General features: G+C 37.9%; 1 protein-coding gene and 1 non-coding gene across 2 annotated transcripts in view; both read left to right on the forward strand.

The window, feature by feature from the left end:
* Positions 1-24,618, forward strand: part of EIF3H (eukaryotic translation initiation factor 3 subunit H) — a 91,433-nt gene extending 66,815 nt beyond the window's left edge. The window contains exons 3-8 of the mRNA XM_049773549.1: positions 7,378-7,545; positions 9,090-9,189; positions 10,791-10,940; positions 20,366-20,486; positions 22,529-22,661; positions 24,396-24,618. Coding sequence (XP_049629506.1) covers positions 7,378-7,545; positions 9,090-9,189; positions 10,791-10,940; positions 20,366-20,486; positions 22,529-22,661; positions 24,396-24,493 — 770 coding nt within the window. The 3' untranslated portion in view covers positions 24,494-24,618. The remainder of the gene's footprint in view (positions 1-7,377; positions 7,546-9,089; positions 9,190-10,790; positions 10,941-20,365; positions 20,487-22,528; positions 22,662-24,395) is intronic.
* A 1,858-nt stretch (positions 24,619-26,476) lies between these two features.
* Positions 26,477-26,583, forward strand: LOC126010563 (U6 spliceosomal RNA). Its single transcript, XR_007496586.1, has one exon. It is a non-coding gene; the product is annotated as a U6 spliceosomal RNA (small nuclear RNA).
* Positions 26,584-27,669: the final 1,086 nt, after the last annotated feature.

The following is a 27,669-nucleotide window of genomic DNA, read 5'->3' on the forward strand; positions in this document are numbered from 1 at the left end:
TCTCTGCAACAGGTCCAGGAACCAAACTCACTCTGGGACATTCTTAATACTGTTCTGACACCAACATGCGCCAGTTTTGATATGACATCCTAACAATGAGGAAATGGCAACAACTTGATTGAAGAGCCGGTTGTCTTACCTCACCATCTAATGATAAAATGAAATCAGAAGACTTGTCATCTTTTGAGCTGTGTAAATGCGAAAATCACTATCGATAGAAGACTGACTGTGACACCATGACTGGGCAGAATTTATCCTGGGACCAAAAAAAAAAAAAAGACCCTAATCTAGGCTTCAGTCTAGGATCTGGGGGCCCGGAGAGATAGCACAGCGGCATTTGCCTTGCAAGCAGCCGATCCAGGACCCAAGGTGGTTGGTTCGAATCCCGGTGTCCCATATGGTCCCCCGAGCCTGCCAGGAGCTATTTCTGAGCAGACAGCCAGGAGTAACCCCTGAGCATCGCTGGGTGTGGCTCCCCCCAAAAAAAAAGATGATTATAAAAAACCAGGACCAAAGGTGGTTGGTTCGAATCCCGGCGTCCCATATGGTCCCCCGTGCCGGCCAGGAGCTATTTCTGAGTAACCCCTGAGCACTGCCAGGTGCGCGCCCCCCCCAAAAAAAAAAAAGTTAACAGTCTAGGATCTGGGCTTTGGTCTAGGATCTGTACAACAACCAAGATCTCTAATTCCAGAGGTCTGACTGAGACCAACTGCAACTGAGCAAGTTTTCTGAAAACATAATGAATGATTATGCTAGGCTTCATCCTAGGATCAGTGCAACTACAGAAGACTGATTAAAACAACAGTGATGGAACAGAACTTCTAAAAACCATAAAGAAAGACTCCATCCTAGCCTCTATCCTTTAACCTGTGCAGATACCAAGGTCTCTAGATACAGAGGTCTGATTTTGTCATCCATGACGGAGCAGAAGGTTTCCATGCACCACAAAAGGGCCTAGGGAAGAGTAAATGAACATGTATGGAGTCTGTAGTTATTCCCATGACAGTATACTTCAAGGGCGGAGAAACCCTGTATCTCTTAGGCCAAGGGAATCCCCTTTCTAATCTCCCCAATATTTACTGTGCCTATGCCCGAGGGCCGCAAATGGCCCTCCATACAACATTTTGTGGCCCTGCCCTAGAGGAATCTTTTTTGTTTTGTTTTGTTTTAGTTGTTTGGGTCACACACCCCAATGTTCAAGGCTTACTACTGACTTTGCACTCAAGGATCACCCCGACTTTGCCTTCTGCGGCTCCCAGGTAAATTGAGTTTGAAACTCCTGGTGCAGGAAAAAAAAAAAGCAGCAGCACAAAATACTTTTTTTTTTTTTTTGGTTTTGTTATTTTGGTTTTTGCTATTTGTTATTTTGTTGTCGGGTTTTTTCCCACATTTTTGTGCTTTGTTTTGTTTTTATTTCAGGACTATGGTTATTGTATGGTGGTTGTCTTTATTGTGGTGCTTTTTGGATTTTTTGTTTGATTTTTCTTTTTGTGTTGTTGTGTTTCTCTTCTTTTTCTCTTTCTTCTCTCAAATTGATATTTATAGCCTCTAGAAGGACTTCGCCCATTTTTTGCTTGCTTGATTTTTGTCCCATTTTATATATTTTTTCTTCAAACAGAACCACATAACTTGAACCATCATGTTTCACCTCACAAATTGAGGGGAAAGTAATGGAGGGTACCAAGACCAAACAGTAATATATGATCACTAAGTAGTAATAAAAATTATTGGACTTAAACACAAAATCCAAAGCCAACGACAACAGAATTGATATCCAGTCTACAACAAGCTAGACACAGAGGGAACCACTTATACTAGTAGCCCAGGGGGTAATGGATATGGGATAAGGATATGGTTGCAAGCTGGGAGCTGGGAACTGGGTGGGGGATGGGAGGGAAGGGAGGACAACTTTGGTGTTGGGAATTCTCCTGATTCAATGTCAGTATGTACCCAAAATATTATTGTAAAAGATATGTAATGCACTTTTGTCAAAATAAAAATTATTATATAAAAAAAGAAATCTCAACATTTATAACACTACATCTTACAGGTAGTGCTAAATTATCAGTTAACATCATTATCGGACATGCCTTGGCTCCTGAACACCCAAAAATTGTGTAGTTCTATTTGTTGTGCCTTACAGGTTTAGAAATATTTATAATTATAAATTATTATGTACCCAGAAGAAGAGAAAATATATGTATATATGGGTGTATAACTATAAATCATTATATATCCCGAATAAGAGAGAAAATGTACCCAGGTGGTTGGTTGCCTGGGCTTTGATGTCGGTTCTGAAACCACTGGAACCTACCACTTTATCAGGGCCAGCAACTTTTCTTGAAGGCTTACAGCCATTGTGATTGGCTCCTTAGAATTGTTTTGAGGAGTAAAATCAGATAATGTCTGTGGGCCTAAAATTTTAACAGGATGTCCAGCATAATAAGTGCTCAATAAATGATGGTTTCTTTCTTGCTGATTAGCTCTGTTTATCCCTTTTGGGTAATAGCTGTGTTTTAAAATATAAGTTCGTTATGCTGTACTTTAAAATAATCGGGTTTATTTGACACATTATTAAGTCATCAGCTAAGCACATCCTTAAATTATCTTTTATTTTCTAAATTTAAATTAAGTTGCTCTGCTCTTTAAGGCTTTTACATGAGTAAAATATTCTTTTCCCCCACTACTCCCTTTATCTGCCAGGCAGATTTCAAATATTAGGAGTCTGTTACAGCTTTAACTTTTCCTTAGTGCATCCCAGCTTAACCAACTGTGGCAGTTGGTTTTCTTCCCTTTTTTTTCCCCAATAAGAAATTATTTGAAAAGAACAACCTTTATTACAATACAAAAGATAATTTAGAAGAAGGGCGGGGTTTGGGAGGGTGAGATAAAGACTTGAAGGGGAAAAGCTTCTAAGCTGGTGCCCTTCCCAGTGATTTTTTTCAGGAGAATTCAACTCTCCAACTCGCACTTGGTTGTTTGCCAGTTGTTACCACAGATAGAACGTTTAAATAGAAGACAACATATTATTTTCAGTGTTTTTGTATTTGGAGATAAAACAAGAGAAAGCCCAACAAATGTGGTTGGTTTTTTGAAAGGAATAGTTATTGGGCAGACTGCCTCAGTTAAGGCAGTTTTAGCTGTAGGCAATTTAAAATGGACTGTTTTGCAAGGAGGATATCTGGAAAAAGTGAATATAAATACACGGGTGCCAAACTTTGAACAGCTATTTGTGTTGTAAACCAGGCTTGCCTTTGCTTGGGAGAGGCTTAACCAATTAAGACAATTGTAGAGTTTAAAAGATCTCTAAAACTTCAGTTCATTTCTATAATCCTTCCAAAATGTGTAGCACTGCCTCATCGCATCTAAGTGTAGCTTTTGTATTAGTAATTTGATTTGGCTTAGTAGTAATTACCAATTTGTCTTTGAAATTTATTTTTGCTGCACTGCTTTCCCCAGTCACAGCATATTTGCTTTGCAAGCGAAGAATGTTCTTTCCTAAATGTTTCGCTACATAGTTCTGAGTCCTTCTGTGAATATTGTCATATATTGAATGAAAATAATCCTCAAAAATTTCCCCTTGTTATTCATCTTTTTATATCTACCCAAGAAATAATTTGGCCATTACCTTGGAAGTATCATAGGTTGCAAGAGCTGCTTGAGCTTCTATGAAGTTGAGAGTTTTAGAACAAAATGAAAGAAAGCATTTCTTAACTCTAGTTGACCTTGTGAAATTGTAATAGGGACACTTTATATCAAGGAGTGGGTGCATGCATGTTTGTGTGTGTGTCTTTTTCTTTCTTTTTGCAGTTATTTTGTTCACTCTGAGAATGTGAGTTCACTTTCTACTTAAAATGAATTTTATATCTACCTGGCTACATCATTTTTACCCATCTGTTAAATAAAACACAGCTCAGGAGGCTAGAGCAATATATACTACAGTAGTATTTTTCTTTTGCATATGGCTAGTTCAACCCCCAGTACCCCATAGGTCTCTCAGCTCACCAGAGTGATCCCTAACACTGTTGGGTGTGGTCCAACCCTCTGTGCTGTCCACAAAAGTAAGGTCCCGCTTAGACTGGGGCAACATCACCTCCCACTCTCCTGAAACGGAGGACCAGGGCTACAGCAGCATTGCCACAGTCACTTCTGCCAAAGGCATCTCCTCCCCTCTCCTGGTTCCTCTGTGTGTAGGTTAAATTGTGTCTGATGTGTGCACACAGCCCGAAAGTTTAAATCATTGAACTTTGCCTGGAAGATTTGAGTCTGGAATGATTGTTCCTGATTTCCTGTGAAAATACACTTGCATGTCACCATTTTATGAGTTTTCTCCTTATCTCTCCCCTAGGTCAGAGGGCTAAACAGGTGTCAGCTGGATACATTGCTTGGATCAGTTGATGGATCGTGGATGTTTGCACAGGGCAGTGTAATAGTTTAATAGGAAAGTCTGTTCTGCATCTTGGATCCTTCATGGCTTGTAGGTAGCTTGTCTAGGTTTGGGCTTCACTTTGTGAGAGGCTGGGTTGGAAGGCTAGGCAACCTAGGTGGATACAGGGGGACAAGTATCATGTCTGTTCCAGAGTTAAAATAAGGACTGACCTAAAAATACGAAAGATGAAGCATTTCTTTTCACTGCTAGTTATCTCTTGTTTTTGTGTGTGTGTGTGTGTGTGTGTGTGTGTGTGTATTTTTTTTTTGTTGTTGTTGTTGTTTTTTGTTTTGTGGCCACACCCAGTATTGCTCAGAGGTTACTCCTGGCTGTCTGCTCAGAAATAGCTCCTGGCAGGCACGGGGGAACCATATGGGACACCGGGATTCGAACCAACCACCTTTGGTCCTGGATCGGCTGCTATCTCTCCGGGCCCTGTAGTTATCTCTTTCCCCCTGGTTTATATATACTTTTTATTTGGTTTGGTTTTTGGGCCACACCTGGCAGCATTCAGGGGTTACTCCTGGCTCAGAAATCACTCCTGGCAGGCTCAGGACTATATGGGATGCCAGGGGTGGATTCCAGGGTAGCCACATGCAGGGCAAACACCCTACCATTGTGCTATCACTTTGGCATATATATTTTTTAATTAACTCAGAGAGATCTTTTTAACCTGGGCATCTATTGGAACTTCATATGAATAGTGGTGATGAGGATTGTGCCCCAGAAGGCCCCATTTCCACATTAGTGCCCCAGTCTTCTGCTTTTCAAGAGCTTCTCCTTCAGTTCTTTCAGATCCTTCCTTTCTTTGTCTGATACCTCCAAGAGATTATTCATTTTAGTTAGTTTTTTTTAATTAAGTAGTAAGTCTCAATGAAAATAATTTATATGAGTTACACAGAGACTAGGTTTGCACTTTTTAAATGTAATAAATAGTCCCAGTTCCAGTGCATTGTAGGTTTTCAAAAGCACTTTCCTTGTCTCTTGTCATGTTGTAACCCTTATGTTTTTATATTCATCTGTAGTAACACTTAGATCACGTGGAAAGTTATGACTTTTAAAATGTCTAGTAAAGCCATCTAAAATCTTGTGTCCTGGTATTCTAAGCTGCAGACGAGGAGCCAGGATGTTTTCCCACATACTCTCCCCCCCAGCTCCAGTAATTGAGAAGTTCATTTCTTGACTCGACAGCCCCAGAGATGCCCAGAAATGATGGCAGCTCAACAGGGCGTCAGATCTCACCATATCCATGAGTCTCTGAGAAAGAAGTGCTTGTTTTCATTTTTATCCTAATCCGAAGGACTGTGCAGTGGGTAAGATTCTGGATCAGGAAGGAATTTAGAGGTTTGCCACTATTCTTAAAGCGTTTTTCCCTCGTGAATTCTGAAAATACCATTATGTGTTCACACTTTGTGAGGGGAGACTTGTAAGGTTGTTTTTCACAGCGATGTGCTTTTTAAGTATTAATGCATGCTGGAAGTCTGTTTTATTTAGTGTATAATGCGTATATCTTCACTACTGTGCATGCCCAGTGAGTAGCATCAGTCATAGCATTTGATATTGCAACGAACTCTTAAGATTCTTTTGGAGATGGGCAAATAAACCATTCGAGAAGAACTAGCAAGACTATATTCCATAGGAGAAATATCTGTGCTGTTGTGATTCTGTATTGTTCTTCCTTTTCTGCTACTGCAAATTTATATTATAGATAAATCGCACATTTGCAGATGCTTTGAAAGGACTAATTTTTACAAAACTTTTATGTAAACTCACTTTTGCACTAGCAATTACTTGATAATCCCTGTCTTTTTCCTGGCCCTTTTATATTAATTTATTTAAAAGATTTTCCCCCTTCAATTAATTGTCACAGGTGTCATTGAGAAAGGAAACCTTTCAGATAGATTTATAATTTCTTTGTCTAAAAATAAGTGTCCATATATTCATTTAAGGAAGCAGGTTTTCTATACCTTATGATCAAAGTATTGTTTGCTTTGGAAAACCACAGTGCTATAGCCAAGAAAATAACAGAACTTCAGTTTAAACCTAATTAAGAATGTTTTGGTTTGGTTGTTTGCTTTTAATGAAATAGATTCTGAGTTTATTCAACTCAAGTATAATAGAAATAGTTGGGATATTATGTTGACTGTAATACTCTAAATATTTGCTACTCATTATTGGACTACATTGGTTTTTCAAATATTTGATATATTGTTAATTTGCATTCTTTTTCTAATAATATTGCTTTAAGTTAATACTATGTATTTAGTCATTAGTTTTAACGAAAGTAAAAGTCATCCAATTCTTTCATCCCATATATAGTAATTAAAATCTATCCTAATGAAAAAAAGAGTGTGTTATTTAATACAAAAGAACACAGAAAAAAATCATTTAAATTTAGCTTATGCAGCAGGGGGCACCAGATGAAGGGGAAAATGAATTTTTATATTTTAAACCAGTTACAGCCTATATCCTGTTCACACTTAAATACTGTGGTTGTTAATCATTTCTCCACTAGCTCTTTTGCTAGTTTTAACTTCATACTTCTTGCCATCAAAAAAGACATTGATCACTGTTCTCACTTCCTAATTCAAATGAAGCTTTAAGAAAACTAACCAGTTTAATGATCACACTGACTTTTCTTAAGTATTTTCTTTGTTATTTTTTTAGAGGTTTAAAAAGAGTAGAAACCACATTTTGTAACGGATTACTTGTTTTTGTAATCATTGTGTTTTTAATTCCTTCTCACAAAATGTGTTTTCATTAGTGATAACAAAAAGAACACCCAGTGATTTGAAAGCTGTTTTATTTTCTTCATAGGTGGTGAGTAAAATGCATTGAAAAAATGTAGAAAGCTGTTCTTTTTAGCTAATAAGTAAAAAAATTTGTTTTCGGAAGTGTTGATGGTATCATTAAATAGTTCTTCTTTTATGTCCCTCCTTTCTATTTAGTCCAGTATCAGATGGAAATGATGCGGAGCCTTCGCCATGTAAACATCGATCACCTGCACGTGGGCTGGTACCAATCCACATACTATGGCTCATTTGTTACCCGGGCACTGTTGGATTCCCAGTTCAGTTATCAGCATGCTATTGAAGAATCTGTCGTTCTCATTTATGGTTAGTGGGAGGTTCCGTGATTTATTGATTGATTGATTTACCCATCCCTCCCTCCATTTCTTTTTCCCTTCTTATTATTACTGCTATTTTGGCTCTCTGTCTTTGGCCTCTAATAGCAGCTTGGCAAACCTTCTCAAGTAAATACCAACCCTGTTTCTGCAGCAGCCTCAGCAGCAGCTAAGTCTAGACAAGGTTTCCTTCTTTCTGTTTATTTTTCTTGCTATCAGAGCCCTGATGTGTACATTTTGGAATGCTGGAGTAGCTGCTTCCCCCATCTCCCCTCCTTCATTTCACATTTCAGGGGGCTGGTGGAGCTAGACCAGATGTCTAACAAACCCCGATTGCTAGAGTGTCTGGTTCTGTACGTGACTGACCAATCACAACACAGTGTGCCAAGTTCTTTTTTTTTTTTAAATACACTGACAGCAGCATACAAAACCTGGACTGTTTCTGAGCACAAAGATTTTTTTCTTTTCAGCCTATTTAATGGTGTTTCCTCAAGCTCTCCAGACCAGATGTTCTGTGCTGTATCAGAACTGTAGGCAATTTAACAGCTTTATAGCCTCCCCCTCCTCCCCAAACACTCACAGTTTGCCATATCTGGCAGACTTGCATATAGTTTCCAGCTGAGAAGTAAATGTAACGTCCTGAGTATCTGTCAGAAAAAATACTAATGAATACGATCAATCTTATGAGCTGCCCCAAAATTGTTTCAGTATGTTAACAATTGGATTACAGTAAAGAACAAGTTGTTAAAGTGTACTTATATTGGCTGGAAACATTGCATCATCAGACCTTGATGAATTTTCCACTTGTTTCAGTCTATTTTGGTTTTCATTTTATCACCTATTGCTAAAAGTTTCACTGTGTTAAGTTTCAGACAACATGAATGTTAACACAGGTTTTAGGAGAATATTGGCATGCTGGAGCAGTTATCATGTGGCAAGTGCTAAGCTCCCTTCCTTGTGGAGTGTTCAGTTTTGACAAAATTAGTTTCCCAAAACTAAAAAGACACTTTTGTGATAGCACTTTGATTTCAGTGGTTATGTTTTTTAGAATCTGTTTTAACTGAAGAAAAGTTTGAACAGTGATTATTAGGACGACTAAATTTAGTCTATAGGGCTCTTAATTTTATCCTAGTTTAACTACAGAACTAGATACATATATGTTGTGAACTTTCCTATGGAATATTCCTACTACTGATCAAAATGTCTGATGTGTAGAGCATGCTATACATTTAATTTTCATCAAGGTTGCTAGCTTTAACTGAGGAAAGATTTGAAAATTGCTGTATTTTAAATTTTATTTTTACTTACAAGAAAGAAACTATTCTGTATTACAAGTAATATAATATGTTCCTACTCCTTCTTTACTGTTTGCCATACTGGTTTGGATCTGCTTCAAATAGTGTCCTTTTCCCCCCTTCTTTCTTTTGATTCATTTTGCAAAGATTGTATGATACTAGAATGTGCGAAGAATCAGTGTCATTCAAGAATTGCTTGCAACAAAATTCTTAGTATTTGTTTTTCTTTCCTTTATTTAAGATCCCATCAAAACTGCCCAAGGGTCTCTCTCGTTGAAGGCTTACAGACTAACTCCTAAACTGATGGAAGTTTGCAAAGAGAAGGATTTTTCTCCTGAAGCGTAAGTGTTTGGAAGCTGCTGTATATGTTTCTCTTTTAAGAAGCTCCTTTATGGGCCCGGAGAGATACCACAGCGGCGTTTGCCTTGCAAGCAGCCGATCCAGGACCAAAGGTGGTTGGTTCGAATCCCGGTGTCCCATATGGTCCCCCGTGCCTGCCAGGAACTATTTCTGAGCAGACAGCCAGGAGTAACCCCTGAGCATCGCTGGGTGTGCCCCCCCCCCCCAAAAAAAAAAAAGAAGCTCCCTTATGTTTATTGAATCCTCTGTGGTGGTAGGATGGTGCTTTTGCATGTGGGCAGGAAAGGTTTTCTGTGTAGACGAGGACCACTTGATCTTTCTCTTTCCACATTGAACTGTTCTTCACTGAATGTCTTGTTTGTTCGTGCCAAGGGTGAATTCAGACAGGGTGGCTACTATTAGTTCCCATGGGATTAAAGAAATAAGTGACTGTATAAAGGGAGATAGCATAAATGATTAGCCACCGTAAGTGCTATGTCGAATGTTTGCCAGCTCTATATCTTACTTTCTGTACCTTGAGTTCCTGAGGGATGGACGGTAGGGTGGGAATATTTTAAGGAGTCATTAAGGAATGTGCCCTATTTGATATTTTATGGGTGACAAGAGAATTAAGCAATAAAGTCATTTTCTGATCCTGTGTAATAGCATTAGAATATTTGCATTGAAATTTTTGTTTTAAATATTTAGGATTCTTTTATTTTCTGTTAATGATAAGAGTTTAAGTTATTCTTTTTAAATTAAAATTAGTGGCTTTGACTTTATTTGTCACAGGCTGTTCATAACTATTTTTCCATTTGGTTTCTAAAGCACTTAAGGTATAGTGAATTTAAAAAAGAGCTAATTTATGAACTGTTATGGGTATGGCAGTTCTAACGAAATGATTAAAAGTTACATTCTTGCTGTGTTTGAATTTTTGAAATCAGAAAATACTATGAATGTTCTACTCATTAATCTTGTTAGTAAGCTATTAAAATGCATACTTTTGAGAAACTAGTATATTTTTTGTTTTTAGCTACTTGGTTTATTTGAAATATTTTAGCCGTGGATTATCTAGGATAACTTTTATGATATTTTCATTTTAGTAGCAGCGAAGTTTTGAAGATACCTGATTATAAAGAGTAGTTTTTTTTTTTTTTTTTTTTTTTGAGTTTTGACCAAGAATCTAACTTCTGTAGGCTTATTGTTCCATTTTATCGTTTTTAATTATTTAGACCCCATGGCGTATGCTTGCTTGATTCTGTAACTCTAGTTTGTCTTCCTTTTTATTTTTATTTATTTTATTTTTTGGTTTTTGGGCCACACCCGGCAGTGTTCAGGTTTTACTCCTGGCTGTCTGCTTAGAAATAGCTCCTGGCAGGCACGGGGGACCATATGGAACACCGGGATTTGAACCAACCACCTTTGGTCCTGGATCAGCTGCTTGCAAGGCTGTGCTATCTCTCCGGGCCCTTGTCTTCCCTTTTTAATGAATGCTTGTGAAACAAAGATACCCTGTAAATGACCTGTGTTTAAGGAAAACGAGTAAAATAGTTAAACACTTTATTTGACCACCATACTAACGTGATTTTAACATGCTTCACAGATTGAAAAAGGCAAGCATCACCTTTGAATACATGTTTGAAGAAGTTCCAATTATAATTAAAAATTCACATTTGATCAATGTCCTAATGTGGGAGCTGGAGAAGAAGTCGGCTGTAGCAGATAAACATGAATTACTCAGTCTTGCTAGCAGGTAAGTGAAAAAAACTCTTTTTGTAAAAGGTTATTTTTCTTAAACCAGTGAAACAAATGACAAGATAGTTTTAAGTCCATTTTGAGGTGACCAAGACATACGCAACAGCATGGAGTCCTTATCTGGCTCTGCTAAGCTCTCAGGAAATAAAGGCTCCAACAAGCTAATCAAGTGATAAAACTGTTTGAATATTAATAGCTCTTATGATGAGAATCCATTGCTGTTTGCAGTATCATTTTTGCTTTGATATGGTTAGTGCCCGTAGGGATGGTTTTGCGCTTTGCTTCTTTTACAGTACATTGTCTTTAGAGGCTTATGGCATTGTATTTAATACTTAATAGTACTTGGGAGAAAAACAAAAATGCTTTTCTTACTGGTGGTGAATACCTTTGCTCACATACAGACTCTATAAGTGGTTTGGGACAAACATTAGAATTTTCTGAATCTGACACTGATTTTACTGTCTTAAACACTGGTGACTTAATTTTCTTTAGCCCATCTACTTTAGCTATTTTGTTACTAAGGTAAATTATTTCTTTTGTTGGTAAAATGCTGACAGAGGTATTTCAAAGCAAGTTGTGTGTGTGTGTGTATGTGTGTGTGTGTGTGTGTGTGTGTGTTGGAGAAGGATATGGGAGATAAGGGGTAAGGATAAGGGTGGGGCTGCAGGGAAGAGGGATGGGGAGGCAGGGGAGAGAGTCAAGATGAACAGAGGCTGGAGGCAAGGGAGAAGGGTAGGAGAAAGGGGTGGGGAGGCAAGGGTAAGGAGTGGGGGAGGCTAGGGAGAGACTATGGAGAGAAGCCCGGAGGCAGGAGTTAGGATGGGGCAGGGAGGGGAGAAAGAAGGCTGAGAGGGCCTGAGAGGCAGGGGAGAGGGGCGGACCAAGTTTGTTTTCTTAATGCAATTATTATTTCTTTTGTCTACACATTACACTTACCAGAGTTATGGATAGAATCATATACAGAGCTTCTCTCAATCGCTTTTACTCAATCGCTATACCCAGTGCTCGGCGCTCACTGGACCATATAGGGTGTCAGGGACCAAATTTGGGTTGGCCATGTGCAGGGCAACTCTCTACCTGTTATACTATCACTCTGGCCACTATACTTCTTTGATATAAGACAAGCTGGAAACTCCTCTCTGCTTTGTGAAGACTGGCCTGGCCTTCTAGTGTATATGTCTCACACAGCATTTGGGAAGTTTTCAGAGGAGGAGCCGGAAAGTAGAGCAGGGCAGTAAGTGATATAGCCAGGCTGTAAGGTGTGTTTGGCAGTAAAGAGAGTCTTGTTTGACTGCAAACATGCATTCTAGCAGTCCTTTAATTTGTCTCTTTTAGAAGGCCACATTTTTCTTCACTGCTTTAAGAAACACAACTCAGCACACCTGTCTTTATTGAAAGCTTTGAGCTAAGAACCTTTTCAGCACGAAAGGTTAAAATTTGATGTATTAAAATATATAGTTCAATAATCATTTTAAATGTACTATGTGAAAGCTTCTGCTTATATAATTTATGTCTTTACCTTTTCCCAAGCTGCTTTTATTGAGCGTACAAAACAAATACAGACCAGTGAGCTGGTCTGTAATGTCTGTCCAAAGCAGCATTTATAATAGCCAAGAAAATGTTCCCCATTTGCCATGGCAACTAAGATCTAGACAAATATTAATGGTTATCTTCTATATTTTATGTGAACTAGGAAGGCCCTTTGCTTTTCATGTGAAATTATTTAAAAGGTAAATTTGTGTTGCTGTTTAGAGAAAAGAATGAAGCAAACTTGCAGCTTATTTTAATAGACTTAACTTGGACCCATATGGATACTACTATTTAGGAGACCTTTGTACAAATTTTAATTTTTAACTTTAGTAGTGATGGTGGTAATTGAATGACTTGCCATAAAAAGATTATGATTATGCTTGTAAGAAGAAGAATCAAAACATTTTAAGCAACTTTTTAAATACTTTATTTTTCCTTTTTTTGTAATCTATGTATAGTGCTAGTTTTTATACTTGATACATTTATTTATGCTCTATAAACATACTACATATTCCTTCATTTTAGATTATATTTTTTTCTTTGGGTTATACCTGGAGATGCTCTGGGGTTACTTCTGGCTCTGCATTTAGAAATCACTCCTGATGGGCTTAGGATCCGTATGGGATGTCAGCGATTTAATCCAACAAGCACCTTACTTTCTGTACTGTCACTCTGGCCTCATTTCAGAAATTTCTGAATTTTAATTTTACTAACTGGAAAATCTAGTAAAGATTATTTCATAGCATCTTGTTAATTTTGAAATTGTTCTCTATAAACTTTCAGTATTTACTCGTATAAATTTGTTTTTATTTCCTATAAATAAATAATGGGTAGGCATCTTATACGTTAAAGATAATAAGGGAAAATTGATAGTTTAGCTAGAACAGACATATCACTGTATGTCTCAGCTCACATCTGTTTAAGTTATCTATTTTCAGTTGTTTCCTTGGCAATAGAAAAATCCTATATTATTGAAACTCCTAATAATAATTCTGCTTCAGTATTCACATTGAACTGCTACGGAAAAGATCCTCCATAAAATTGCTTTTGATAATGATTTCCTGTGACTGATATTTGTGAAGTAGTTGGGTGTTTTTCTTAATTTTATTTGCCCTTCTACAGATTTTTGAGTTATATGTTTGAAAAATTTATTCTCATTAGATGGTTCTGATGAGCTTTTAATAATGTAAATGTTATGAAATATTTAAAGTCCACATTACTGTAGTCACACTTCCAACAAACAATAATAGAACTTTATGTCGAAGGTAGTTTTTTTTGAAGTTTGTCCTAGGTGACTTTTTTCATTGCTAAAACCAGTGCAGTCATCTCCAAAGTTTTAGGTCTGGATATTCGCCCTTCCTTTGAAGCTCTTTCTTTCATACTAACTTTTTTTAAGTTCCTTTTTCTTTTTCTCAATTGTGACAGCCACTCCCCTCTTCCACCCCTCTAGTCACCGAGTCATAGAATTGGTGCTATTTTACCTTCAATAAATTCCTTTCCCATTTAAGAGCATAAATGATCTATTTAACAATCATGTAACTGTGATATATTTTTTTTTTTATATTTGACCAACTCTAAGCCTCAAATCTCCCGATGGATGAAATGAAAGAATGGATATTTCTTTTAGGCAAACTTCCACCCCCTACCCTTCTGCCTCTGTAAGATCTGACTGGAGTTTAGGAGGTGTCTACCTTCTTTAGACATTTGTAGTTCTATTTTTATTCTTTTTTTTTTTTTTTTTTTTGGTTTTTGGGCCACACCCTGTGACGCTCAGGGGTTACTCCTGGCTATGCGCTCAGAAGTTGCTCCTGGCTTCTTGGGGGACCATATGGGATGCCGGGGGATCGAACCGCGGTCTGTCCTAGGCTAGCGCAGGCAAGGCAGGCACCTTACCTCCAGCGCCACCGCCCGGCCCCTCTATTTTTATTCTTGTGCTTTATTTTAATGTTTTGGTTCTTCCCTTTTATTGACCTTTTTTTTTTCGTTCACTTTTCTCAATAGAAAAAAATAATTCCCAGTGTTCAGCACTTTTGAAAAATGGTATAAAACAACATACTAAACACCTAATTAATCTGTTTTATTTAGAGTCACCAGTTGTGTGAGTTGCTACTTTTGTACTTATTCTATGTCTATACATAATTTTACACTTTTTCGGAGGGAACCCTGAAACATTTGAAAGGAATTTAGAAGACATAATTTTTAACCCTTAAATACTTAGCAGTCCTAAGTATAAAGACATGACAACTTTTTTTTTTGTTTAAATTAAATTACTGAGAGATACAGGGTTAAAAAGTTGTTGATAGTTGAGTTTTGGTCATACCGTGTAGCTATACCCATCCCTTTACCAGTGTTCATTTTCCTCACTCCCAGTCTGCCCCCTCTTCCCCTCTCCCTCCCTTTCCCTTGACCCACTGGTTTGCTGAGAGAGCATCATGCATATCACTTTACTTCTTTTCAATTCCCTGTTCTTATTCAGAGTGATCATTTCCAACTATTATTGTCATAGTGGTCATGTAAACTTATTTTACTACTGAAACAAAAGTAAAATTATAGCAAGCATACCTTTATGCTATAAAACTAGTAAGCACTCATGCTCTTATTACCTCTTCTCCCTCCCTCCCTCCCTCCCTCCCTCCCTCCCTCCCTCCCTCCCTCCCTCCCTCCCTCCCTCCCTCCCTCCTTCCCTCCCTCCCCTCTCCCTCCCTTTCTTCCTGCCCTTCCTCTCTCCCTTCCTCCCTTCCTCCTTTCTTTTTCTTTACTTATAGCTGAACTTTTTGGTCAATTTTTTTTATGTCATTGTTTATTTCCCACATATCCTTAACTTTTTGTACTATTCTCTTTTGGGGGGTTTGGAGCCACACCTGGCTCTTTGTTCAGGGGTTGATCCTGGTAATGGGATCGGGCAGGACTGGCCACCTGCCAGGCAAGCACCGTAACCGCTGTGCTAACCTGTCCTAACTATTCTGACCTTCTATATTATTACAGTTTTCATTCAACTCATAGAATATTGTATTAGCTTTCTATCTCAGAATGCTCTAGATTCTTAAGCATTTAGTGCTGTTATTCCTGAAATTCTTTTCGTTTGGGGAGACTATCATACTGCAAGTCTTCTTGGCTTCCTTTTCCACAGTAAACCATTTCTGCTCACCCTTCATCTTAGTGTTTTCAGAATCTCTCTTCCTCCTCGTATGTACATTCCTGGAAATGACATCTCACTTTAACGTATTTGGCTAGTTTAGGCTTGGACCTCATTATCCCTATTCCTGATTACTTTCACAGTCTCTGAAATTCCTGCTTTTAGCCTTTCCTTGTAGAGCTTACTCTGAATGAAAATTGTATGATCATATTACGCCTTTGCTTAATATTTGGCTGGTCCTCCATTGTCCTTAGAATGGAATCCATGTATATCTATCCAGTTCTACCTTCCAAGAGTCTGCATTGTAGCTATTGTCTGTGGGGCTTGTGGGGGGTGGTAGTGGTGGCTGTGGCCACACCCAGCAGAGGATTGCTCCTGGCTCGGGGATCATATGGGATACTGGGATCGAACCCGCGCCCATCCTGGGTCAGCTGCATGCAAGGCAAATGCCCTACCACTGTGGTACCACTCCGGACCTATTGTCTGTGTCTGTGACTTTGGTTTTGTAATTCTTTTTTCTTGGTCTTGTTCTTCCTTGCTCTTGGTGTACTGAGTACTGTGTATTTCTCTGGATGTGTCATATGCTCAGTGCCAGAATTGGTGAACATATTGTCCAGATCTTCTGATCTTCCCAAACTGTCTTTTCATAGAGTGCCTATTATAGCAACTATTATACCACTTTTGTGTTTATTTACATCCATTCTTTTAACTAAAATGTTTCAGTTGAATATCGTTAGTAATCAAGAGAGTGACTGACACAGTAGATATATACTCATGACACAGTAGATATATACTCATGAATGTATGTAGAAAGAATATATGTGAGAAGATAATGTATTGTTACAGTTCAATCCTAAAGTTACACAATCGTATAATTTATGAATTTGGATCTTTTACCTTGTGTTTTTTTGTCCAGATACTAACTGCAGGCAAATTAAATGCAGACTGTTAAGAAATTAGGAGGAAACAGAAGTAGAGTTAATCTGGTTTCCAGAGAAGAGATATTTTAAACTGAATGTGATTCACAAGATTACAATAGAATAAAAGTAAATAAGAATTAAAGCTTAATATAAAAGAGGGGATGGAGCAGTGGCACAGGGCATAGGCATCTGTCTGCCTTGCATGTGCTAGCCTAGGACGGACCTCAGTTTGATTCCTCAGGCGTCCCATATGACCCCCCAAGCCAGGGGCAATTTCTGAACGTATAACCAGGAGTAACTCCTGAGCATCACCGTGTGTGGGGGCCCCCCCCCCCAAAAAAAAGTTTAGTATAAAAGAAAAACTTAATTCCTAGACAGATTGAATCATTAGACTGAGTCATTTGACAAGGTTATGTAGGTCATCCAGACTTAAATTCAAGCCCCAAATTCAAGGTGTATTTACATAAAAGCCACACCCACATGATAGCATAAGCTTTTATCTATTTCCATATTGAAGGAAAGGCGCTCACCCACCCCATTTTTAAATTTGGCTTACAGATGGAACCTGTACAAAGTTTACTTATAGAACTGGATCGTCTTTCATTCCCAGTCCCAATTCATTTCCTCCTCATCTTTGTAAATGATATAACCAGGCAATTTTCAAGGCAGGAAACAGGGTACCCACCTTATATTCCTCTCTCAGCTGTGCTTGCTTCTCTCCATGCTCACTGCAGCTATTGTAGTGGCACTGTTTCTAACAAGGAGAACACACTGTGGGCTCTTCTGTGTAGTTCTGTGTAACCCATGTTTGAGAAAACTCATCATTTTAAAGAACACAATTAAGCGGGTTTTAATATATTCACAATCCTGTACAATCATTGCTGTTAATCACAGATTATTTCCATCACTAAAACAAAAACCCTATACTCATCATAATTCTGTTATCTGGCAGTCACTAATTAATTTTTGTCCAAATGAATTTTCCTGTTCTGAATATTTTAATATTTCATGTAAATTGAACAACATAGCAAATGGCCTTTTGTATCTGTCTTCATTCACACTAATTTTTGTTGTTATTACCGGTTTCTTTTATTTCAATTTATTTATCTTTTACCATGCTAAGGATCATGCACTCGGTCTCACACAGGCAAAGCATATAATCTGCCACTGAGACACACCCTCCCAACTCCACTTAGCATAGTGCTTCTGTGTCACCATGTATTGGGACTTTGTTCTTTCTTATGATACAGTAATAATCTATTGTATGACTATCTCAGCTCTTTCATCCTTTGATGGACATTCGTCATTGTTCTCCCACCTTCCCACACACTTGAAAAGTTTTCATTTTGGGGCCTAGGGAGGAAATAGAGGGTTTAAGGCAGTGATGGCTAACCTTTTTGAGCCCGAGTGCCCAAACTGCTGCACAAAACCCAAGAATTTACTCAAAGTGCCAGCACGTCCTCCCAATGGCTACTCCGACCCTGTTGCCAGGTGAGCTGCAAAGTGGACACTGACACACTCGCCTCCCGCAGTGCCGCATATCTTTTTTTTGGGGGGGGGGTCCTTCCCGCGTGCTAGCTGCAAGGCCTTTGCGTGCCACAGCTGGCACATGTGCCATAGGTTCGCCATCGCTGGTTTAAGGTGTATCTCTCTTCTCTTCTCTCTCTCTCTCTCTCTCTCTCTCTCTCTCTCTCTCTCTCTCTCTCTCTCTCTCTCTCTCTCCTCTCTCCTCTCTCTCTCTTTTTAATATAAAATCTTTATTTAAGCACCATGATTATAAGCACGATTGTAGTTGGGGACCAGGGATTCTAACCAGGGTCAGAGCTACTAAAGTGTTTTTTGTCTTCAGTCCTGTCCTTGTAGCCCCACACAGTAGACATTGTTTTGTTTTGGGAGAAGGTCTGAGGGAATCTACTCCCAGTTCTGTGCTCAGGGCAGCCTGGCCACTCCTGGCCACTCCTGGCTATGCTCAGGATACCATGCAATATTGGGGATTAAAGTAGCTCTCCACCTGCAAAGCCGCTGTTTATCCTGATGTGCCATCTCTGCAGCTTCACTTAAAAAAACTTGAAAAAAAATTTAAACAAAATATATCACATTGGTGTCATAGTTGATTATAATATTTGTTTCCAGATAAGTGAAAGAGCAAGGTTTTAGGGGAAAAAAAGAAAAATGAAAAATCATGGAAGAGAAGAAAGAAAAAAAGAAAAACTAGTAGCAAGTACATTTGTGAAACTTATTGTATCTCCAATGATGTATCAATACAGTGGCAGAAGGTTTAGTAAGCTCTTGTTGTTAGCTGTCCATTCTAAAATGGACAAATGGGGTGTTTTTTAGGGATGACAGCCTCAAACAAATGAAGTTGTCTAGAAATTCAAAGTTTTATTACTGATACTGCAACATTTAGGGGCATGTAACCCGCTCCCAGGCCTCCGGAAGAAGGAAGATATGGGAAGAGGATACCCGTACTCACTCGAAAGGTCAAGGTGATATCAGCCCCCAAACTGGCGCAACAGATGTGTGGTCAGATCAGAATCTTTGAAGGGAATCATAGAGGGTCAGTGATGAGGCAGGGTCATCTTGGAAATGGTGATTTTGGGTGATGGAGGCAGCAAGTGTGGCTTTAGCAGGTTGGGGCTTGGCCCGTATTCTCTTCTCGAGATGGCCAGCTCCCTGCTGTGTGGACCAGTGTAGCCATAATCTTTCACTGCTCAGTTTACATCTCGTTCGAGAAATGAGTGAGGCTTATCTATGGAATGAGCCCAGTTGGAAACACCATACATGCTTGACCTCCCTAAGCTGTCACTATTCTTCAGCAGTGCTGGGCCTCTTTTAACCTACCTAGTCTCACTCATCTCGGTCATGATTTAGCACAGCTGAGGTGGAGCTGTCTGTATCCCTACTTTCTCTTTGCCTCCCACCTGTTGTTAGCTTAGTTAATATAACAGCCCTTAATGTTCTTCATTCACTGTTCTTTCCACTGTTTGCTAACACTGAGCCTGAAACACAGTAGGTGTTTAACGATTATTCAAAATGAATGATTGGGTACTGTGTGTCAGCTAATTAGTTCTTAAGCATATATTTATAGTAACCAGCTCCACCAAGGTAGGAGGTAGTTGCAGAGAAAGACCAATGAACAGTGGTGGTCATCATACTAGCCAATAGTAGAATATAAGCTGATTTTTGCAAGTGACCTGCAGTAAAAGTTTCTGAAGAGGAAAGAAGTATGAAAGACAACGCGACAGATTTTTAGAAGGACACTAGAAAAGGAGTTCTTTGTCTTTAACCGGCTTTTGGAATAAAGACTACTGCTATTCTTTTTGAACTGAGAGGAGTCGTGTACCATGTTTGCATGGTTCTTCCCTGTGACTGCTGTTTAGATGCAATGTCTGGATGTGGATCAGTGGTCAAACCACTTGCCTTGCTCTGTGAGGCCATAGATTTAATCCCTGGTGTGGGGTGGGGGTGGGGGCCAGACAACAAATTGTGGAGAGAGAAGAGAACTCTGATGAGGAAAAGAGGCCAGGAACATTGGATTTCCATTGAACTTTGATGTTCAGAAAATATATCGAGTAGATGTATTTAAGAAATTCTTACCCTGCCATCTGTGTGCTCCCACCTTAAGCAAACTATTTCTCATAGCTCTGTGGTTATACTTACGGGGTTGCATGGAATGCTTAGGAAGTTCAGAGTCTCTCTGCCCTTGTTTTGGTGGGGGGATATGCATGCAGTTGTTCATTTAGCAAATGTCAAATCAGTTTGATACCTCAGAACTCAGCAGTGCCAAAGCTATAACTTTAAAGTATGACATGTCAGCATATTTGCTTTATATTTCAGCAATCATTTGGGGAAAAATCTACAGCTGCTGATGGACAGAGTGGATGATATGAGCCAAGATATAGTTAAATATAACACATACATGAGAAACACGAGTAAGCAGCAGCAGCAGAAACATCAGGTTGGTATTATGGAAGAATTCATCAAACTAGAATTTGTTTTCTGTATGACACTTCAGAAGTCGTCTTAAGAATGAACTAAATTATCTTCGATAAAGCACTGACTGCTTGCTAGTAACTTTGTCATATGACAGTGATTATTTATTTTTTTGCAGAGTACGTTCCTAATGTATTATTTACAAGTTGTACTTAAAACTTTTTGTCTTGAAGAGGGCCTGGTATGTTAAGCTTAAATTGTAATGCCAAGGTTATGCAAATAAGAGGTACATTTATTGAGAAAATCAGAGGCAAATAGATCTAGAGTGTCACAGCTCATTTCTTGTTTAACTATAATTGGTTTGGTAGTGGCTCATTGCAGCATAGTTACCAATCTTCAGTTCATTTAAAAAAACTGAGCAATCGTGATTAAGAACGATCAATTTTGATAGGGAATAAGAGACCAACTGGGGTGAAATAGATAGTAAAATACAGATAAAACCCTAGAATTACCTGAATGTTCTTATATGCACATATATACTGTTATGGCTGTTTCATATTTTTTTTTTTAGTTTTGCCAGAGGCCACATGGTCTCCAGAGTTCCTGAAGTACTGATTTTGGGCTACATTACTTTGAAATGTTCTTAGTATTTGATTGATTGATAAAGTTTAATTTCAGCATATTTATATGTGAAAGTGTTTATATAATGTTTATCTATGAAGATATATATGACTACTGTTCGTTAAAGTATATTTTACCCTTGATGTTATTAGAGAATTCTAAGCATGATGAAGTGATTTTTGAGTTGTACTTATTACGTAATGTTTTAATTTCTACCCACTTTTATACATTTGGTGAAATTTATTACTTGTTCCTATCATATTTAGAATTTTTAAAACATATATAAATGAATCCATCAAAATCCCTTTCAACAAAAAAAATATGCTGAAAATCTGACAAGGTCGGAGGAAAACCCAGCTTGATTCCTACTGAATCTTCCTTTAATTAAAGGTCTCAATCTTGGTTATCAGACCAAACCTTTAACTTTTTTAGCTATTAATTTGAAATCAGTTTTAACATTTGTTTCCAGCATTCAAATAGGTTTTTAAATCTTGCAATTGGTGTTTGCACTTTCTTATCAGAACTTGATGTTCATTTTAGGTTTGTTTCACTTCTCTTGCACACTATACTGAATTTAGGAATCTGCACAGCAAATCCTTCTTTAGGAAGAGCTATCATTTCCCTTAATTATCACAAGAATGCAAGTCCAGAGTTTGAAAGTTTTTGACAAATTATCTCACTAGTTACTTTTAGTTGCACAACTTAAAACACAGATAATTATTTGTTTTAAACTGATTTTTCTTATAATGGTAATAGCAATAGTGATATTAAATAAAAATATTAGAAGTATTGTTATTTTAGATTGTTAACCTGTGTGGTAGTGTATTTGTTAAGATGAATAAAGACTAAACTTAAGATAAAATACATAAGATGAGGACTGGAGAGAGATGGTATAGAGGTTAAAGTGCTTGCCTTGCATATGATATAATCTGCTTTGATCCTTGTTACCACATATCTTCTCCTGGTACTACTAGAAATAACCTCAGAGCTGAGACAGGAGTTATCCTTAAGCATCACTAGGTATGGCCTAAAAACCAAGACTCTTCCCTTCCCCACAAAATAAGATGAATAATGCTTGAAGACTGCTGTTACATACAAAAGAAAGTTATCTCTTTCACTCACTACTCAGAGCTTCTTTGCTTTATAAACCACATTTCTCACATCAACAGTTTCTTTATATTTAGTCATTCCAGACTCAGATCTCAAAGTGACACCAGGGTCTGCAATAGAGACATTTTCTTCTATTCTTACCCTACTTTTTTTTGAAGCAGGAATTACTAAATATTCTCATTTATGAAACTAGGATTAGAATTCTGAACAATGGAACTTTGCCTAAGAGAAGGCAATCACCACACACACACACACACACACACACACACACACACACACACACACACACACACACACACACACACACAAATAAATTATTTTCCCTCTCAATTTCAGTATCAGCAGCGTCGCCAGCAAGAGAATATGCAGCGACAAAGTCGAGGGGAACCTCCACTCCCTGAGGAGGACTTATCCAAGCTTTTTAAGCCACCTCAGCCCCCACCCAGGATGGACTCGCTGCTCATTGCAGGTATGGTTAGCCAGTATAAAACCATTGTTTCTGCCCTTAGAAACAGGAGAGAGAGATTTACAAACAAAAAAAAAAATGTCAAAACTGGCATATTTCAAGTAGTTGAATGATGAATTTAAATCTCACAGTTATAATTTCTGAAATTTAAGAATTTGCCTTGTTATTTCTGAAGGTGTCTTAGCGCCTCTCTCTGTTTATGTAAACATTTCTGAGATAGCGTTAGAAGCAGTCTAATGTGGAAAGGTTTTGTTTGAGTTATCTTTGATGGAAACCAAGAGTAAATGTTTAGTTTCATAATGCAAATAGTCACTTTGCTCAAGCCCCATTCAAATTCTAAATTATCATTGAGCCCCAAGTCTGTAGTATTTGAATTGAGTTGAATTTTCTGACATGACTGAAAGTATTTCCCTCACTTTTATTGGGAAATTGTTGCAACATGATTATACTTCAGGATGAACTTTTTGTGGGCTTTGTTTATCATTTGACACTGTCTATATAAGTAGTAAAGATCTTATGTCCTATGCTGGGTCATTTTTGGTGGGGGAGGGCACACCTGGGGATGCTCAGGGTTACTCCTGGCTATGCGCTCAGAAATCGCTCCTGCCTTAGGGGACCATATGGGACACCAGGGGATTGAGTCATGGTCCATCCTAAGTTAGCTTGTGCAAGGCAAATGCTCTACTGCTTGCGCCACTGCTCCAGCCCCAATGCTGGGTCATTTTGAGGTTTTTAATATATAACTTTCCCACCCTCATTTATCTATAACAATTATTTTTCCTTAAATGTTGTTAAATAATTTAATTCAGGTAGCCAGTGAGAAAGCTATTAGAGTAAAAATCCTATGCAAATAAAATCTGACCTTTGACAGTTTCTCAGGTTTTTTGGTTACCATCTATGTGGGGACAGATGTGTGTGGATCCAAACTCCTTGAAGATTGTCTAACACACATGTCAGTTAAATTTTGCTAAATGGAGACATGTTCTTTAAAGAGCCACTTCAGATGCCGGAGATATAGCATGGAGGTAGGGCATTTGCCTTGCATGCAAAAGGACAGTGGTTCGAATCCTGGCATCCCACATGGTCCCCTGTGCTGACCAGGGGCTATTTCTGAGCGTAGAGCCAGAAGCAACCCCTGAGCGCTGCTGGGTGTGACCCAAAAACAAACAAACAAACAAAAAAATCCATGTCAGGCTGAGTTTTATTTGAAACAAGGGAAAAACCATTCATATTTACAAATTTCAAATGAACTCTTTCATTTGTAACAGGGAAGGGGAAAAACCCTTCATGTTTATAGATTACAAACAAATCCCTCATATATACAGATTACAAATCTTTCGTATTTCCAGATTTCACTTTTAGGTCAGGTGGACTGGGTTGGCTTTGCAATGAAGTATTTCCATCATACCTGGTTAGGGACAACCAGTGCTGCTTTCTCACTGGTTTTTGCACAACGTTGGCCTTATTGGAATAAAATACAGCCAATATGTACTTCATAAAACATTTTAAAAATTGTAATGTTTCAATATTCTTCGTGTAACAAGAATGTAAGATAGCTTATTTTAGAAAACAAACATACCCGTTCTTGATTATCTTTGGTGGAAAAAAGGAACTAATCATTATAAACTTGATTCAAAACACTAGTAATTCTCAATTGTGATTTTGTTCTTGGACTAATTTTCTGTGTAGTTTATAATTGTGGTGCATTATGATTCTCTTTCTTTCCTAAATGCACAGGTCAAATTAATACTTACTGTCAGAATATCAAGGAATTCACTGCCCAGAATTTAGGCAAACTCTTCATGGCCCAGGCTCTTCAAGAATACAACAGCTAAGAAGATTGTTTCCAGAAGTAGTTATGGATTTTTGAAATTACATTTGGGCAACTATTGGAAGAAATAACATTTGTATATTAAAAGATCTTTCTAGCCAATAATAAAGTAAAAATAAACCATCTTAACTGTTTGCTTTTTGCTTTTTGACATATCTTAAGTACTTCCACAACCACCACCACCACCCTCAATTGTTTTTTTTTTTTATACCTATTTATTTCGAAAAGACAAAACCGGTTTGACAAGAAAGACTGACTATAGGCTCCATCACCTTTGTTTCTCATATAGTATCACATTTCGGCCAGCCAGTCCAGTCTACTATTGCCTATTTCCCTCAGCGCCAGAGACTTTCAGTATGAATTCCTGTCAATTCCTCTTTTTTTTTTTTTTTAAACAAACCAGTATTGCTGATGAACTAGATGCAAAGATTGTCAACAAAAGACTAGTAAATAAAACTCAACAACTCATTAACATGACCAAGTGGATTCATTCCAGGGACACAGAGATGGTTTAACATCCACAAGTTAGGTCGCATAATACACTTTATCAATAAAAGAAAAAAAAATGTGATCACATAAAAAATGTAGAAAATGTATTTGACATATTCCATTCGTGATAAAAATTCAACAAAATGGGAACTGAGGCAGCGTTCCTCTAAGATCAGGTACTATACAAGTTTGCCTATTTTGTTACTTAGATCATTGTAGTACTGGAAGTACTTGCCATAGCCATTAGGCAAGCCCTGTGATTATTGAAAGGTGGGAATGAGATTTTATCATCTGATGAAGTCATGTAGTTCCACAAAGAGCCACAAACCTGCCAGATATCAGTTATTAGCTCTGGCTAATTAGGAATAGGACATTATGCTTTATGATTAATTTGTAAAATAGATAAGCTGTTCAGAAGTATGGCAAAGGAAATGTCCTCTTTTTCTTAAACACACACATATATACTTTTAGAGCTGCATAACACAGTCTTCATTTGTACAATAACAAAGTATTGGGGTTTTTCTTTTTTAGAAGGCAGGAAGTTTTTTTGGAAAGTGGAAGAGAAAGGAGAAGGAACTCCACCTATGGGGAAGAATTTGCCATAAAACTAAGTTCAGTATTAGGCTTTTTCTGTTAAAAGGGGGAAAACGGTCCTCGGTGTGATAGGCTCACCCTCTTCTGCTCTGTGGCTCAGGAAGGAAGTTGTTTGCTGCAGTATTTAAGGCTGGATTATTCTGTTGACTCAATGACTGGTTCACACTTGCTACTCCCGACATCTTCAAACTTGAGAATTATTTGTTCTTTGTTAATCAAACCTGATCCTAAGTCCATCTAGGCATACATTAGTATATGAGAGAGTGAGCCTATTGTGAATTACTCTTCTGACAATTTGTTAATCTTTGATTACCTAAGATCCTGGCTTTTATGTAACACAAAATGAGTGAGATCTGCTCACTTGATGAATATGTATCTAAGAGACTCATGGTGGGGTGCGGTGGATTTGTATCTTAAAGACTTGACTTCTAGAAACATTGAATATATAGAGTATAGAGTACTGGGAAAGAAAAAGAAAGTTCTGACATTTTGAAGGTATCACCTGAGTGTTGGGGTCAGTCAACCACATTGGAATCTGGTCCTTTAGAAAAGTTGTATCATTTTCTCATTCAGATGAGAGGACAACGAGTGGAAGTTTCATTAAAGATGGCTTGAATATCAGATTCAAGGCTGGGGATTAAGGTCAACAACAGTGATTCCTAAACTATTTGATCCCTATTGTCTTGTTAACATTTTGCTTTAAGTAAATAAACAGAAAATGCTTCCATTTGCACCCAAGTCCTTGCCTCTATATTCCAGTGCCATCCCTAGGTGAAGGTTGATAAGGGAGAGGAATAATAACATTCTCTTTGGTTAATTCTTAAATTCTTGTCTAGACATAGAACATTGATTGACTAGTACTTCTGGATAGTTAGTTGTTGGCAGGTTTTTGCTTAAAACTAGGGTGCTCGCCTCAGCAGCACATATACTAAAATTGGAATGATACAGAGAAGATTAGCATGGCCCCTACACAAGGATGACACGCACATTTGTGAAGCGTTCCATATTTAAAAACAAAAAAACTAGGATCTTGGACATTCTATAATGGAAATAGTTGTTCAGATACGTAATTTCTTCCCCAGGATATATTTTTAGAAGTAGATCTAGTCAAAGACAATATAAAATGATAAGCCTTCTTACCTGTGTTCCCAAATTGCTTTCCTAAAAGACTACAGTCACATGATGATTCTTTTATTGGTTCAATTAATTTCAGTTGGTTTTGTCTTTGTTTTGGTACCACACTCAGCTGTACTATGGTTTCTTCTGGTACTATACTCAGGAATTAGTCCTGGAGGCTCAGGGGATCATTTGGGATGCTGGAGATTGAACCTGGGTCCACTTCATGCAAGTTTAATGCCCTACTCACTGTACTATCTCCCCAGGCCCTCAATATATATATTTGTTTTTTGGACCACATCCAGTGACACTCAGGGGTTACTCCTGGTTATGCACTCAGAAATCACTCCTGGTTTGGAGGACCATATGGGATGCTGGGGGATCAAAAGGCAGTCCATCCCTAGGTTATCGTGGGCAAGATGCCTTGCACCATCGCTCTAGCCCCATAATATTTATTCAGAGGGCATATATTGAGAAACGTATTATGATACTTTCATGTCTGGATTCCATCTTGGTCATCTAGATCTGGACTTTATGTAGAGTCAAATCGCCCATAGCATAGCAAAGAACAATATAAAAGGAAGGAAAATAAGTATAAAATAATTTTAATTATAGTTTTTCTTCAGTATGGTATTTATTAAACAGTTCAGTTATATTTTTTAAAGATCTAATATTAAATTCTATAAGTTTCGGTACTCAAAAGGATTATTTTTGTAGTTTTGGAGTTAGGAATTACTGTAGTGGGAAAAACTGTTTAGGAAAACATGTCACTGAAAATTAAATTCCCACAGTATGTAGTGTTAGGGAATAGCTTCTGTTAGCATTTGATTTTAGTGCTATATTCTGACATTTTCAGGAATAAATACATGTGGTTCATCTTCTATAAATATTTGCAATTTCTTCAAGTTGAAATGAAAAAAAAAAGCACATAAACTGAACACCAGGTTTAATAAATTACTTACCCAGAGCAAAAAGACAAAA

This window comes from Suncus etruscus, chromosome 5, assembly GCF_024139225.1.
Source record: "Suncus etruscus isolate mSunEtr1 chromosome 5, mSunEtr1.pri.cur, whole genome shotgun sequence".
In the NCBI taxonomy this organism is placed as follows: Eukaryota; Metazoa; Chordata; class Mammalia; order Eulipotyphla; family Soricidae; genus Suncus; species Suncus etruscus.